Source organism: Saccostrea echinata, unplaced genomic scaffold, assembly GCF_033153115.1.
Source record: "Saccostrea echinata isolate AGI-Se365-2 ecotype Australia unplaced genomic scaffold, CSIRO_AGI_Sech_v1 ptg000025l, whole genome shotgun sequence".
Lineage (NCBI taxonomy): Eukaryota > Metazoa > Mollusca > Bivalvia > Ostreida > Ostreidae > Saccostrea > Saccostrea echinata.
The window spans coordinates 7,476,347-7,492,551 of record NW_026889774.1 but is presented as its reverse complement, the minus strand read 5'-3'; the positions used below and the strand labels follow the sequence as shown (position 1 = coordinate 7,492,551).

The window sequence follows — 16,205 nt, the reverse complement described above, 5'->3', positions numbered from 1 at the left end:
TACTACTATGCAAGAGTTTGAAGCAATAAATAAGTCAATATCCATAAAATAATTTAATAAATATAATTATATCCATTCAGCAAAAATTAAAATAAAGTCCTAATGCACTAAATACAGCCATCATGCACCCCTATATTTGGAGAAAGCGAACGACAATCCATCGTTTGTTTATATCGGACGCCATTTTGCCACAATGCATGATGGAGCCAAAGACTTCGTTTTCGGAGTTCACGCCGTTTTTAGAGTTCGTCTAGACTAATATCTAAATGTTGAATTGAAGGTCAAAGCAATAGTCTTCTTCTTTCCATGAAGACGTTTTTGAATAAATTCTACCTGATATAAATATAAACACAGGTCGCGACTGTTTCTATCTCGGAACAATTTGATTTTTCCTGTCAGGTTTTGTATTACAGAGATTTTCATCAGTTTTGCTTCCGGTTTTGATAGGATCGATGAACGAAAAGAGTGTCAACCTTCCTGATGTCTTATGATAGAACAAACGTAATGAAAATGATGATGAAAATATATAAAAATCACTGGAAATGCAAATATTTAATATGACCTGCATAACAAGGAATTTCTGCGATGTAATTCATCAGTAAACATCGAATACCCGGCAGTGTATATATCTAAGTCGAGATAAAACAAATTGCGTTGGAACAGTATGATGTGGACATCTGCGGGTGAACGCTACCATTCTAAGCACAAGATAATTATAAAGAAATCAAATACAACACAGTAAAAGTATGCACTCCAGACAAATAGAAGGTTAAAAATACCAACATGGAGTCGGACCAGTTGAATTTGCAGGAAACACCTATTAACAAAACAAATGAACATGACTCCTTCATTCGAGACATTCAGGACAATCTTCCATCTTCATCCATTTATGTGTTTTTCTTGTCCATATTTCTAGCCCAGGCCTGGGTTGTTTATATCACCCTCTACAATTCACGAGTGTTTGGTTTGATTATTACCGTGATTGTCAACAAGTTTGTGAAATATGGGCATATTAAGTTTGGTATGTATTAAATTAAATCAAATTACATAATTATATACATTTGAATGAGAAAGCGCCTTAAATTATTTATTTAGGGCTGACAGTTTCCATTACCTGTTACCCGGGGCAAGTGAATTTTGGGTACTAGCTGGCATTATTATACCTCTGTGAATTTTTTCTACATAAAAGTATGACAAATAAATGTTTTATTTTTTTCTAAACAGCCCCTACCGTGGAATAGTTTTTGTGCTATTTGCCCATGGTGAAATAGTCATCAAACTATTCACCGGAAGCATTTCATTTCCCTCGTTTTTCATCTCAAAACTATATGAGTTGTTGTATTGTGACGTATCTGGTTTGTGACGTAACAAATTAAGTAAAGTCGGCTTCTGTATAATAAAACACCTATTTATTGACTATTCTGACAATAGCAAGTTTATCATCCCCCTCGACAGCAACTATTTCCCTCAGCTGCGCCTCAGGAAAAAGTCGCTGTCTTGGGGGATGATTAACTTGCTATTGTCCTCATAGCCAGTTAATAGGTGTATAATATTGAATTTTTAATAAGCACCTTTATTCAGGCAAGTGACATTTAAAAAAAATCATAGTTCAAGCTCATGCACGTAGCCATTATCAATTGGATTTCTATTCTTTATTTTTGTGTTCTTCAAATGTAATACTTGGTGGCCAGATATTTTTCAAGTGATACCATGGCAGTTGTCCAATTCACCTAATCTGTTCGAGTAGGTCTGAATCATACATGCCAACTTTTAAAAATCCCCGTGGAGGATTTTGCACGTAACAACAATTTTCAAAGCTTTAAATTTGCAACATTTTGTAATACATGTAATACACGGTATAAATGTTAATCCCATGTATTTTTTAAGAAAAAAGGTATCATTTTAAAAGTTTTATCGGAATGTAAATACGGGTTGGTCATGTGATCAAATCTCATAAAGCCCGAAGGGCTTTATGGTAGATTTGATCACATGCCAACTCGTATTTACATCCCGATAAAACATTTAAAATGATACCTTACTACTTATATTTACATTTGTGACTGATTTATTACAAATAGTAAGGTACTAAAGTTTTAAACTCATAAATGATTTATTTTTTTCAAAACTCAACGGTTTAAATCGAATGTGTTGAACATGTCGATCACTTATGACATCACTATGAAATTACGTAGATCGTTTATGACTAAACAATCAATTTATGATCACATGACGAACGTGTTTTACACAGGTGTAAAAACGCCTTGTTCAAATAGTGTTATATAAGAGAAAACATTTGCAAATGTAAATATTTGAAATTAAACTCAGAAATTTTAGGGTGAAAATGAAATATGGAGATAATGAAGAGTATTCAAGCTAAAAGTCCATTAAAACAATACAAATCGGGAGCAGAACAAACACAGACCTCCAAAAACAGAGGTGGGATCAGGTGCCATGGAGGAGTGAGCATCCCCTGCCAACCTGTCACACCCACTGTGTGCTCTTTGTCAGGGGTGAAATTTTTCAAATCGGTATATTAGGGCAACTTTGCTTTATGGAAGCAGGATCATAGGGTAAAATATGGAGGATCCCACCTAAATAGGGAAAGTTGGCATGTATGGTGAATGGAGTAAAACAGGTGACAATTTTCACCTGCAGGTAGCATAACAATTTTCCAAGATAACATACAATAAAATTCTCCAAATTATACTTTGTGCTGTACTGTAGGATTGCATGCATATACTGGAAATAACAAATATCCCATTTAGGCCTTTGGTAAAATCTACATTGTAAAGGCCCAATTTATGGAAGAGAAGGGGGTTAGGAGGCCTTTTGCCATGGTTTTGATATGATTTGTAAATTTTCATTTAGACCCTGTTTGGTCCACCTAGTTTTTGTTGCTGTAAGGTCGAACTTGGGTAAATTAGAGCATTTGAAAAAAAAAATTGCCGAAAAGTGTTGTAATGATTATCTAAATATTATGATAACATCATTCTTTCTGTATTATCTTGGTCAGGTTTAAAGTGTGTAAAATAAATCAATTGTCATAAATAAAGGGATACAGACTTTGGATAAATACTGACAATGAGATTGTTTGTAAAGGCCACACCCAGTCTCTGAATATTTATTTTTTAAAATACAAGTGTAGAAAATCATTTAATTTCTAAATTTATAGTTGCTAGACAAATATTTGGTCCTTTGTGAAACCTGCATGATTTACTGTAATCAGGGAAATTTCTGAATTATGCTAAGTGCACAATAAATTATATTTAAAAAATGGTTTTGGCTGAGAAATATCTGTGGGTTGCAAATGATTCACAGAATTAAAATGATTATGAACTTTTTATATATATATAAGTGAAAGTTCATGTCTTTATAAAATAAACTGTTGTGAAAGTTGTTGAAGAGAAATAAGATTTTACAGTTAACTCTAAGAATGATAATCAATATATATATTTTTTTTTTGATTATTTTTTAAATCAAAGAATTAGTTAAGGATCTTATACATGTATATACATGCAATATCATACAAAAACAATGAGAAAGAGTAGAAGGAAATCATATGTTGGATAATAAACTAATGACAACACAACACTTCTTTATAATATTTTATCACATTTTCAACAGTGAAATACTGTGATTTATTTATTGAATAAAAGTGTTATTCTCTCACAGTGTGAAAGGATACTAAAGTGATATTCTCTCACAGTGTGAATGGATATCAAAGTAAATAAAAAATGATTTCTGGCCCATCATAAGATAGAGATAGTAAACTAAACCTCTTGATAGAGACTAAAACTGCCAATTTTTCCCAAATATGTTGCTAAAATCCATGTTACAATGTTTTCAATCTCACAATTCCTTAACTATGTCGTCTCAACTATGACGTCACAGCCTATGGCACAGTGTTAAGATAAGTCAGAGGCAAAGAGAAAATCAAAGAAAATGTAATAAACAGAAAATTCAATATTTTTTAGTTGGATATGGAATTTATTTCACTCGTGTAACAGGATTTTTTTTTATATTTTCACTCGTGCTTCGCACTCGTGAAAATATCAAAAAATCCTGTCCCACTCGTGAAATAAATTCCATATCCAACTAAAAAACATTGAATATCCTCTATATATACATGTACGTGTATTCATTAAATGGAATCCTATCAGATATATGCTTTGAGCTATAAAACATAATATAAAAAATTTAATCAATCTTTAATCCTTGTTTATGAAACTTTTTAGGATCATTTTCCTTCTCTGTGTTGTCTGGGAAAATTATGCTGCGAGATTTCCATTACATAACGGAGGATTTCTCTGTACGGATACAGTATGGATGGATTATTTTTAAATGGTGGCAGAAGTATATCCCAAAAGATCTTAATGAAGGTATGTTAATTTACAAGTACTTGTATGTTGAATTGTTCAGAAGTTCCTTTGTAAATTAATTAACATATGTTAAGAAGCTTGCCATGGCATATAATTATAAAATTGTGCATTTACATCGGTGGTTTTATGCATCAATTCATTGTCTGTTAAATTTTCCTGTTTTTATAAAATTTTCCTGTTAGTAACAAATAGTGCATATATTGCACAGTTTGTGCTGGAAATTATATTTTATATATTTGCAGAAGTACTTAAAGGTCAATGTCTTTTTTTTCAGATTTATCACATATGGAAACAAGGGTTCAGATGTTTTTAGATGGCTTCCAAGTTCACGTCTACAATAAAACAGGCACATATGACAGACTTGATAAATTATTTGATGGTACTGCAGATTTAAGTGACCCAGTGCAGGAAGTTCCCATTTCCAAAAACAAGTGAATAATTTTAGTTTCCTCAGACCTGTTGATAAAACCAACACTATTGACTTTTTTCCCTATTGAAAATACATAAATGTTGCATGTTAATGTGCATTTTGTGTACAGCTGTTACAAAAGTACCATTAACAATGATAAAAAAAAAATTGAGTTTATATTTGCCAAATACAGAATTAATCGATGGTTACATGACTTTTGTGTTTATGTCCATTGTACATGAATAATCTTTTTTTAGTACTTTATCTTGTCTATGTACTGAACATAGATTTTATATCTTTTATAATAAAAATATTTGTTTAGGGAAGTACACACAATAATCAGATGATTGAGTGATAACTTCAGATTTTTTTTTTTAAGATTAAGGTATAAAATTGAAATTGACAACAAAATGTGAGATAATATATTGATGATGTTTGTATTTGAATTCCAGTGGCTCAGGGTTATCAAATGTAAACTGGAGAGATCTCATACCAGTAATCAAAGTAGAAATGTCGTCGGTAAGTCTATGCACATTAAGCAAGTCTGGCATTTGTGCAAAACCCTAAGTTTTGATATTTCAAACCTCATTTTTGTTGAATATTGAATACAATGAACAAAAGTGACTGATATCTTAAGTGATAGTTGCATCAAATTATTATGAAGTAACTTTCACAATTAGACATTATTTCGTTAAGATTTTAACTAAATTCATGATATCTTTATGAATTTTCTCTTTCAAAATTGATGTCATTGTTTTTGTGCCATATGAATGAAGTTTAATGGCAAAGTGGCATAAAAAAAGCAATTATTGAAAATTTTGCAGTCAGAAAAAAATGACTTTAAAAAAAATTTGTGTTTTACAGGGAAGAATTATTTTTGGAAATCACCTAGTTCCCCACTCACTGATATTCAGTTTTGAGGATGGACATTTCACCTACACTACAAAGCCAGCCTCCACCCCGTTTGACCAGTTTATGCATGATGCCATTGGTAGAGCAGAGAATTTTAAACTCATGTTTGTACAAAGTAACAAATACACAGGGCCACTTGATGAGTAAGTCTTCTACACAGTTTGAACTCTCTTTTGATCTTTTAGAGTTCTTACTGAATGTAAATTTATACATGTACTTGAAAATTAAAAGAACAGATGTATAGATTAAAAAAATTTCATGAATAAGGATATGTACAGCGATGTTTACTGGTCCTAGCAGTCTACTTGATTTTCAATGATACTTATAATAAATTTACAGTACTGTATCAAGATGCCTGTACATGAACATGATAGATGAAACTAGGATATATTGAAATAGATTCTGCACTATCTTCTTTCTTAGCTTTCTTTAAAATTCTTTCTAATTAATTGTAGAGCACCTCGGTACATGGGAGAAGGATTTATTGTTCTACAGACTAGAAAGATAGATGTACATTTTTATATGGATGAACCAGGTATTTGTTAAAAATATTATCTACATGTTGTCATATATTTTTCTATAACAGCATTTGAATTAAATGGCAAATGCCATATTCTCCATGTTTTCCATATAGCTCTGAGAAAAAAGCATCCAGAAGCTGAAGCGTCTGGATATTTGGCGTCCGGATATCTGAAGGTCTTCTGTACATAAAATTTTTTTTTTTTGTAGGTATTGTTCCTTATGAACCAGAGAGCGTAGAGCTAGCTGATGGAGAGACTGTTGTTCGCAGGACTTATCCTTGTCTTGGAATGGATGTCAAATGTGGAAAAAATACAGACATTAACTATGGTCCATGGGTAGATAAACAAAGGTATGATATTCAAGTAGACAACTTTTCAATTTTGGTGAATTTGACAAAAGCAAATATTTAATGGAATAGTTGTAACAAAATTCATTTTAATGAATATGGTTTTTTTCTTGATATTTAATTGTGAGACAATGTATATCTTTTAGAAAATGAGGGAATGTAGATTGTGATATGTAAGTTTAAAATGCAACAAGGTTAAGCTTAATTGCTGTGTAAGTTGGGCTGTATTTTTGACTGGAACAGATGGTTTGATTTTGTTTTAATAATAGGGATGGTAATTACTGTTGAGCTATTTTGATGTGGAACATTGGTTTATATTCTGTTTGATTTGAGACTAAATTTAGACTGTAATTTTAAACTGGATATTAAACTGTATTTAAACAGAACTTGATGTTAGTCTGTATTTTATAAGGTACCACAGAAGAGACATTATTTTGAAAGTAATTTTGTTTAACATTATATTTTAATTTTGACAAGGTTGGATTTAATACATGCCAATGGAAAAAAAAGGATTAATGTAATAGAGACCTTATGCTGGGCTGTATTTTTACAGGGAGTTGCTGTGGAAGTTTTTCTATCCAGCTGACTATCAAGACATGGTGCCAACAGAAGAGGCCAAACCAGGGGAATACAGAAACTATAAGAAATTTGAGTTCATGATTAACCTAATGCAGACCTCCACTGTGGACATTCTATTCACAAAAGACTCCGTGAGTCTTATTTTAATTAACAAAATAAACCATACTTTTAATTTCTTAAACAAAGAATTCTTTGCAATGAAGGGAAAGGGACGGATTCTTTAATTTTATTCATTTGGAAAGAAAAAAAATGACAGTATTGAATTTTTTTTCATGTTTTAAAAAATGTTGATGGTTTCTTCAAACAGGAAACCCAGGCAATTCACATGGGCACAGGTCAGGGGTCATATATTGAGGTCACAGTTCCCTGGGTCACCAGTCCTGAGGGTTACACCACCACAGTTCATGGTCAGCTACTTCTCGTGGATGCCACTACCAGTCTTCAATACAGGTCACTGGTGGAGTGTGAAACATTTGAGGTACATCTACAGTATTATAGTTGACTAAAACCACAAATTTTTAGCTTTGAAAGGACTGGAGTTACATGTAATATGCTTATTATCATTATGATTTGTTTAGATAATCAAGATTTTATCATGAGTTTGTGGCCAGTTACATATAACTAATTTTATTATACAGCTAGCTAGAGAACATATAAAAATGAAAATTAGGGTTCTTTTTTCTGGAATATTAGAAAAATATTTGTGTTTTTTTTAGTTCACAGTAAAAGCATTTTACCCAATAACTTGGAATGGCCATCAGGATTGGACCTGTGACTTCATTGCCTGTAAAACTACTGTCTGTCTGATATTCGAACACAAACATTTCTTCACTGGTATGTACATTTACATTTGATAAATATTTTATAATAAGAAAGTTACACTTACAATAAGGTTATTTCATTCAGCTTTATGATTAAAAGAAATGTATGATTGTACAATGTACATGTATATACATGTATAATATACAGTTGAACCTCAGTATCTAGAACTTTGATATCTTGAATAACATGTATACATGTCAAAGTGAATTGTGTGTCCAAACCACTTTAAATTTACATATTTCAACCCCAATATCTCACATCCTTGGATATGTCATAGTTTTTGTCATTCCCATAGAATATGAGATAACAAGGTTGACTGTATATATGCCAGTATATAGGAACAAACAAAAACTTTATACATGTATATGAGAATAATTTAAGAAAAATAAAATACTTGTATGAAAAAATTAAGTTGGGGGGTTGGGAAGGATAGGATTGTGAGTACTTTTGTTATCTTTTGAATTTTGTTTACACCCTAACAGACCTGATCAATGATTGGTCGGTGAAGACCGTCCCTGACATTTATCATTTTGTGCCCTACACCTGGACCATAAACCTACAGATAAAAGAGTTTGAGCTGATTTTACTGACCAATGAATACAACTGGATTGACACCTCATCTCATCAACCAGAAAATGGTCAGTTACTGGTATCAACATAGGAGATTTGTGAAAATGGTTTAAGAGAATAAAATTTATAGCAAATATAAACTATTAGGCCTTATGTATTTTGTACATGCTAACAATTGTGTGTTTTGTGATTTTAGCTCACATCGCTTTCTGTGGTGACCTGCTGGACATGTCTCTGATTCTGCCTTATGATGACTTCCTACCAGAAACAGTCCATGTTGGACTAGTCTTCAAGGTATGTTTGTGTTGGAAGTGTGGTTTTTGTTGCACTTCTTGTATGCTTTCTAAGGATATACAACTTCCTGATTTAAAAAGATTAAGATGTTTTTCACAAACATTAGTTACTGTAGCAAAATATTTTGAAAATTAATTGCTTAAATTATGATATTAAAACAAACTGTTCCCTCATAATGCCATTGTATGGAATACTTTTATTAAATTTGAGTTACGAAAGATTGATTCCCTATATGAACAATCATGTTAAATATACATGTACTGAAAATTTCCTTTTTAAAATGGTTTTCAACTTGTTGTCTTTGTGTTTTAGGGAGAAACGGCATTTTGTCGCCTGTATCTACCAGAAAACAACACCAGTCGCCATGTTTTACTAGCTCTGTCTAAAAACATGAAACTGATGGATCGTAATGGACAGATCATAGAAGATCCATTTGGAACAAAGAAAAAGCAATGGAGAAGAATGACACAGGCCAGGTAAAATGAGATGGAAAGATTATAAAAGGTTCAAACTCTATGTTACTTGTACAAGTGATGATCTCTTTTGAACAAAGTTATATGACTATATGTATGTACATGTATATACACTGTATGTATGTATTATGTATGTATGTTAATGGCTGTGAAAGATTAAAAAAAGGGATTTGATAAGATCCTATATACTGGTAGTAACTGTGTTTGGGTGTGTAAGAGGAATCAGAAGATTTACATATGTAATTAGAGTAAAATCAAACTTCCAATATTAAATACTGCTGGTGCCCAAATGAATCTGCAATTCGATAGTGAAACTCATGATATGTTTACAATCCTTCATAAGCAGTTGGCACAGTTGTATAAGCCAGATCACAGCACATCTGAAAAAAGAATTTGAGAATTCTTCCTGTCAGTCTAGCAACAATGAATTCAAAGTAGTTTTAGAATGGCACTTGTAAGTTTTATTCTAAGGATTATCATCTCATTGACAGTGATGGTTGGATTGACTGTTGGACCACCTCTAATGTTGCCATCAGTATTGGTTATACCTATCATCCCATGCCTGTTCTACTACAACAAGTCCCCCAGTCTGGGGATGAGGAGTCCCTTTTGGCCCCCCTTCGTCCCTCCAAATACCTTCACCCTCAGCCACCGGATAACTTTGACCCTGGGGAGATGGAATCAGACTTGATTGCAGTGGAACTAGAAGTAGCACCTTCCATGCTTTGTGTTTATGGTTCACTTCTAAGAAATTTCCTTCATGTCAAGGTTTTGAATTTATTTGTCTTTTTTTTTATTTTCCTCTCAATTAGAAGACAGACATTTGATGAACACACAATATTTGAAATACATGCCATACATGTAACTAACTTAAATTGTCAACATACTTTGATAATACTGTTACGGTAAAAATTTGACATAGGTAGTATTTTTTCGAAGTAATGAACAATATTTAATTGTAATGATAGCATATATGAGTATTATTTGTTTTGCAGGAAAATTATTTAGGAGAGGATCAGAAATTTACAGATTTTGAGGATGGCTCCCAGACCCCAGGAAAAGAGGGACTGGGGAATGTGGGTCCCCTGTTTGTAGAGGAGTGTGATTTACCAGGGCCATTTGATGAGAGATACTACCGTCCCTTTGCTGTCACTGTGTCTCTAGCTATACATGATGTTCACGGACATCTGGTGAAGGTACATATATAATTATGTAATCCTGAATTGATTTTGTAGTCATATAGAGTAGAACTTTGGTATCTCAAACACCGATATCTCAGATACCATGGAAATGCCAAAATGATTTGGAAATCCCAACCACTTTTTCTTAGTATTTTACCCTAAATATATGGAATCCTTGGATATCCCAAAGTTTTTTCTCTGTCCTATCGAGTTCGAGATAACGGGGTTTGTACAATATTTTATATAACAGTTGCAGCAATATAATTGCTATCTTTCCTTGTTCTGCAATGCAATAATGAATCTTTGATGGATAGTCATGTGAAAAAATTATATGTGATATTTATTAGATGCATTGAGTGACATAAATGTAGTGTGCATTCATTAAAAATTTGTCAAAATGAACATCTGAAACTTGAGAAATAAACAAAAGTTAATATCTTTGTAGAACTGTAATGTTGATAGTTTGCCTTGTCCAAGCATCATGTTGGAGAGGCTCTGCTTTGAGATGGACAAGGCTTACAAGGAAACAAAACTACAACTTCTCTTGTCTCCAGCAATCCTTATTGCAAAGGACACATTCCAGGTAAGACAATGAACTTGCAGTCAAGCACAGTTTCTTGCTATATGGGTCAGCACAGTGAACTTACAGACAAATTACATAGAACACTTGTTCATAATTCAACATTTCTATTATCCAGCAGTATTTGCAGCAGTTAGCAAGAATTTTGATTAGTAAAAATATACAGCTATACTGTATTGAATTGATTTGATGTTTGGATTTGATACACACACAATACATGTATTTGAATGAGTTACAAAATTGGTATTTTCAGTGGATTCTTTAAGATTTACTCTGTTACTGAGCTAAGCTACATCATTTTGTTTCAGAGGGATAATGGGGCAAAGCATCTAAATGAAGGTCACCTTGGGTTGTCAGGGTTACAGGTCAGAGGTCATGCCATGTTTTCCCATGAGGGCTTGCCCCTGGACAGTGAGACCTTAGAGTATGGTTGGTTAGTAGAGGCCATTATTGGTGACCTGACTGGGAAGCTCACTTCTCCTCAGGTAAATTTTATCTCACTTTCTTCATATGAATATTTTTTTTTTATTGAAACAAAGAATTATTAATCTTTAATGAATTTAGCATCTCTTTTTTTTTTTTTAAGCAAATATAAAATGGACTAAGTTATGTTTTTTAGCAATCTATATGTGTCTCTTTAAGGGTTCTCAATTTACAAGGATTTTGAATTTTATACAATGTATTTTAATCTGTGTTTATCTAATGAAAATGAACATTTAATTGTCATGTAATACTGTTAAAAAATTGATAGATTTGCATAAATTTTATATACTGTATTTATTTCCCTATTATCATTGATATAGCTCCAGAATCTGATAGAGTTTATACAAACATTCATCATGCTGGTGGAGGATCCAGAGAATTGCATGGAGAGGTCTGTCCCTTACAGATTCTGTCAACACATGCTACCCCAGCCCCAGTGTCGAATGCTGCCTCAGTACAATTTCCTTTGTCCAACCTCAGAAGAGATCAAATACCAGATGGTCAGAGTATCCCTAGACTCTGTCAACTTCTGCCTGGTAGAGACTGGGACTGCCCTAAATGTCCAGGTCAGTTGCAGCATAATAATGTCCTTTTTTAAGAATGATTTCTTTTATTGTGCATAAAACTCAACTTGTCTTTAATAAATTTGAGATTTCAGTTAGTACAGTATTATATGAAAGGCATCACATGGATGGTTAATTTACATTGAACCTATATGTACTTGATACATATACATAATAATGTACATTGTATATAATGAATAAGTTAAGATACATGTACATGTATGTATAGGCATTACTTATGTTTGTTCTTTTTTTTTAGGTCAGTACAGTGAAACTGTCCACCTGTAACTTACATGGTACCAACACAAGAGCAGGCATTACAGGGAGAATAGAAAATTTTTCACTGCGGCAGTTCATCTCATCCGCTGTCCTCAAAACCGATGAATCCCATCCAGAACTTTGGCTGGAGTCTGGAAGTTTAATATTTGGACCTTTAGATGCTGAGGCTGCTATGGCTCTACCTAATCCAGACTTCCATGCTCTTCAAGACAAATTCTTGAGGATTCATGACAAAAAAACAAAAAGATTGTGGTTTCTTTGGCCAGTAAGTGAACTGAAAGTTCAGCCGACTGTTGTGGGCAAGTGTGGGTGTCATGGAGGATGTGTTTTCTTTGGAAGTAATAGAAATGGTGTAGGATTTTTCAGTCATAGAAAATCCAAAGATCCATCTTCCAGGGCAATCCTTCAGGTTTCTCCTCAGGGGCAAGATCCAGGTTTTGGACAGAGTTTATTAGTCAGAGACAAGCTGGTATTTGAAGTTCTACCCAATAATGGGGAACTTTCACCATGTAAGAATTTCACTTTCACCAGAGGTTACATGAGTGACATGTTAACTCCAGAATCCCCAGGAACTAATATAACTGTGATAGAAGATCCCTCTTTGAGCCTCGGTCAAGCTGGCTCCACACCTACTGTAAGTAAAGTGGATCATGACCAAGCTAGTGATATTGGGACTAAAGATCAAGTAGATTCAGTGAAAACAGACTCTTCGGACAAGACAGTTAGTCCTGGATCAGATACATTTCAACAAGATTCTCTCACCAGTCCAATATCTGAAACTCGTAGCCTGGTGTCAAGGCTAAGTAGCATGGAGGAAGGATTTGGTAAACAAACATCTAGTGTCACAAGTTCACCAATACTTGGAGGAAGAAGGAAACTATCTGTTGATTTTGAGGATGTCAAGTCATCTAGAACATCAATATCTAATGCATCAAAGTCTTCACCCAAGAGTTTAAGACAGGAGAAGGCATATTCAGTTGTGTCTTTAGAGAGTGAGAGGTATTACTCTGCAGAGGAAGACAATTTGGAGAATACCACTGTTATGTCAGGTGGCAGCATTGATAACAGCATCTTATCCACTGAAAGTCAAGATCAGACACTAAGATCAGTAGACACTGATCCATCCAATGAAACTGTTATCTTCCAGCCATCCACAAAACCTTTGGTGGAAAGACAGGAAAGCGGATCCACAACAGCCTCAACACTGTCTTTTGAGTCTGCCGCCACAGAACAGAGTGACTATTCTGATGAATTAGACTCTCAAGAACTCTTAGAGAATTTCTCTATGGTTGATTTACATGGCCAAGTGAATAAACCAATCACAGAATCTCCAATACTCATGAACTGCTACTCAGGTCACCTGACTCAGTATGATTGCAAGGATTGGTCCTCTCCTCAGCCAATCCATGGTTCTGGTGAGATGAAGCACAACCAATCAGCATACTCCCTGTCTTCAGTTAGTCAGTCTCAGCAATTCATACATAGTCCTGCTTGTCTACCACATTTCAGAGGAATAAGACAAGGGTTCTCCACAGGACTAATGACAACGAAAGAGAAATCAATTCCTGATGCACAAGATCCATGGACAGCTACAGATGGAAATGTTCCACATGGTAAAGAAATTGTAATATTTAATGTACATGTAGTTTTTAATTTAGAAAAATAAGAGTACCTACAATGAAATCAATTAAATTAATATTCATTTGATAAATGTACATGCATTTCAATGTGTTTTACAGGGGTGATGGCAGAAGAAACACTTTTGGAGAATGCCTCTATTACAACTGGGGTGGTCAAACTTCATGGCTCAATGGACATAACTATCACACCACTCTTCCTAGAATCTTTCCAAAGGTACATTATTATTATCCCGTATCCAATGAAGTTTATAAGTTAAAATTATACTGAGAATTTTCTGAATAACCCCCAATTTTTTCTGTGTAAATTAGATATGCTGAAGCAGTGACACCAACTCTAGAATCACTTCATCCAAACTCCATCATTGATGGTCTACACAGTCAGTGCCTGGAGCGACTGAAGCGGCAAAATAGACTTAAGAAAGAGAAGAGTTCTGAGGATGGCACAGAGAAGCTGGTTCCGGAAAGACAATTCAGTACCGAGAGTCGTAACCAGGAGGGACATATGAAAACATCAAGTATACAGGCACTGCTCACAGTGTCTAAGGTAGATATACAGGCACTGCTCACAGTGTGTAAGGTAGATATACAGGCACTGCTCACAGTCTCTAAGGTAGATACACAGGCACTGCTCACAGTCTCTAAGGTAGATATATACAGGCACTGATCACAGTCTCTAAGGTAGATAAGTGCTTAACTCCAAAAAATGCCCTCGGTTGGTTAGCTCCAAGGGTTCTTTAGATGTTGCTGTATCTGTGCAGTGTTTGAACAAATTACATGTTTCTTGGATTTGTATGTACATGTTAGATAGATTAAGTCATTATCCAGTAATTTCAATTGATATTGATGATATTAATGATTCTAAATCAGAAACATTATACTTGTATATACATGTAGTGCTTCGGAACACATATTGTTACTTTGTCCTAGATGTACAATTTTCATACAGATATACATGTATCTTTTTTTCAATTTTTATATATTAATTATGCACTCTGTCCTATTTTCAGATCAACATTTGTGTTTTACAAGCTGGATTAGTAGAGGAGGTCATCTCTTTCTCAGCTCTGGATAATCTTCATGACTTGACCTGTGTCTCCCTTCTGGCCCTGTGTATAGACAATGTGGAGTGTCAGTTACTGTCCAATAGTCACTCTTGTAAAACACTGACAGATTCCATTCAGGTCAACAACCCACAGATGTCCCCCAAAAAGAGGCCAGGAAGAACTTCAACAGAAATCAATTTTACAGAGAGACAGGCAGAGAAACAGCTAACGGAGGTTTGTCGAGAAGAGGATGTTGGGACTCTGAAGATAGCCAGAATTCATCTACAGTTACAAAGACTTCTAAAACATAGTAATTATATGGATGACATTCATTTGACAGCTATCCCTGAGCACAGGTCAAAAGTTTTGTTTAAATTTGATGAATTCCCAATCTCAGGAGCTTCAGGGTTTATGAAGATAAGGCGTAGTAGTAGTGCCAGGAAAGATTCTGTGGTGAATTCTCCAAAATCAAGACCAAGCAGACACTCCTCATTTAGCAGACAGACTAGTCGAGACAGTGAGGGAAGAGGGGGAACTCTACCCAGACTCTTCAAACAGGGCAGTTTTGAGGAAGAGAAAAGGCCACCAAAACTTCGAAGACAGGAAAGTAGAGAATTTTATCACAGTCATGACAGAGGCATTGGGTATATAATGTTTGAATGCGGATTAGAAGAAATCAAAGCCACTGCTGTTAGGAGACTGGGGTTTAAAGATATCACTGATGCAGATTTTCAAAGGAAAATGGACAATATTTCCAAGAAATTGGAAGATATTCAGAACTCTACAAAGCATGAAATTAATTGGCATCTAGGTGATAGAAAGGAAAAAGATTCCCCAACAAAGCGAGATCCTCCCAAAAGGCAGGATGCTACAGATGTATCGTCTGTTCACTCTTGGGATTCAAGGTAGAGCAAATCAGATTCTCAACAAATGAAAATTTTAAATTTTGTCATTTATGTATTTGTTTATTGTCTTCAGGACTTGTGTCTTTGGAAGGCATCCATGGTGATGAAATTGGGGAAAAGTTTTGCATATTCTTGTTTCATGTAGTTGGGCTAAATGGAACTCTACATTGAACTGTTTGATATTAAGTAGAATACCAACTACTTGAAACTTTTGCTGATATCATT

At 34.2% G+C, this 16,205-nt stretch overlaps 1 protein-coding gene across 1 annotated transcript in view; it reads left to right on the top strand.

The window, feature by feature from the left end:
* The first annotated feature begins 778 nt into the window (after window positions 1-778).
* The window catches only part of LOC133191930 (bridge-like lipid transfer protein family member 1), a 52,145-nt gene continuing 36,718 nt past the window's right edge, over window positions 779-16,205 (top strand). Inside the window, exons 1-22 of the mRNA XM_061327696.1 lie at window positions 779-1,021; window positions 4,236-4,379; window positions 4,654-4,810; window positions 5,241-5,307; window positions 5,653-5,843; window positions 6,156-6,235; window positions 6,430-6,571; window positions 7,122-7,278; window positions 7,455-7,625; window positions 7,864-7,981; window positions 8,452-8,607; window positions 8,736-8,833; window positions 9,146-9,309; window positions 9,798-10,074; window positions 10,302-10,502; window positions 10,933-11,070; window positions 11,376-11,552; window positions 11,871-12,116; window positions 12,373-14,005; window positions 14,132-14,246; window positions 14,342-14,576; window positions 15,040-15,980. Of these exons, the coding sequence (XP_061183680.1) occupies window positions 784-1,021; window positions 4,236-4,379; window positions 4,654-4,810; window positions 5,241-5,307; window positions 5,653-5,843; window positions 6,156-6,235; window positions 6,430-6,571; window positions 7,122-7,278; window positions 7,455-7,625; window positions 7,864-7,981; window positions 8,452-8,607; window positions 8,736-8,833; window positions 9,146-9,309; window positions 9,798-10,074; window positions 10,302-10,502; window positions 10,933-11,070; window positions 11,376-11,552; window positions 11,871-12,116; window positions 12,373-14,005; window positions 14,132-14,246; window positions 14,342-14,576; window positions 15,040-15,980 (5,846 nt within the window). The 5' untranslated portion in view covers window positions 779-783. The remainder of the gene's footprint in view (window positions 1,022-4,235; window positions 4,380-4,653; window positions 4,811-5,240; window positions 5,308-5,652; window positions 5,844-6,155; window positions 6,236-6,429; window positions 6,572-7,121; window positions 7,279-7,454; window positions 7,626-7,863; window positions 7,982-8,451; window positions 8,608-8,735; window positions 8,834-9,145; window positions 9,310-9,797; window positions 10,075-10,301; window positions 10,503-10,932; window positions 11,071-11,375; window positions 11,553-11,870; window positions 12,117-12,372; window positions 14,006-14,131; window positions 14,247-14,341; window positions 14,577-15,039; window positions 15,981-16,205) is intronic.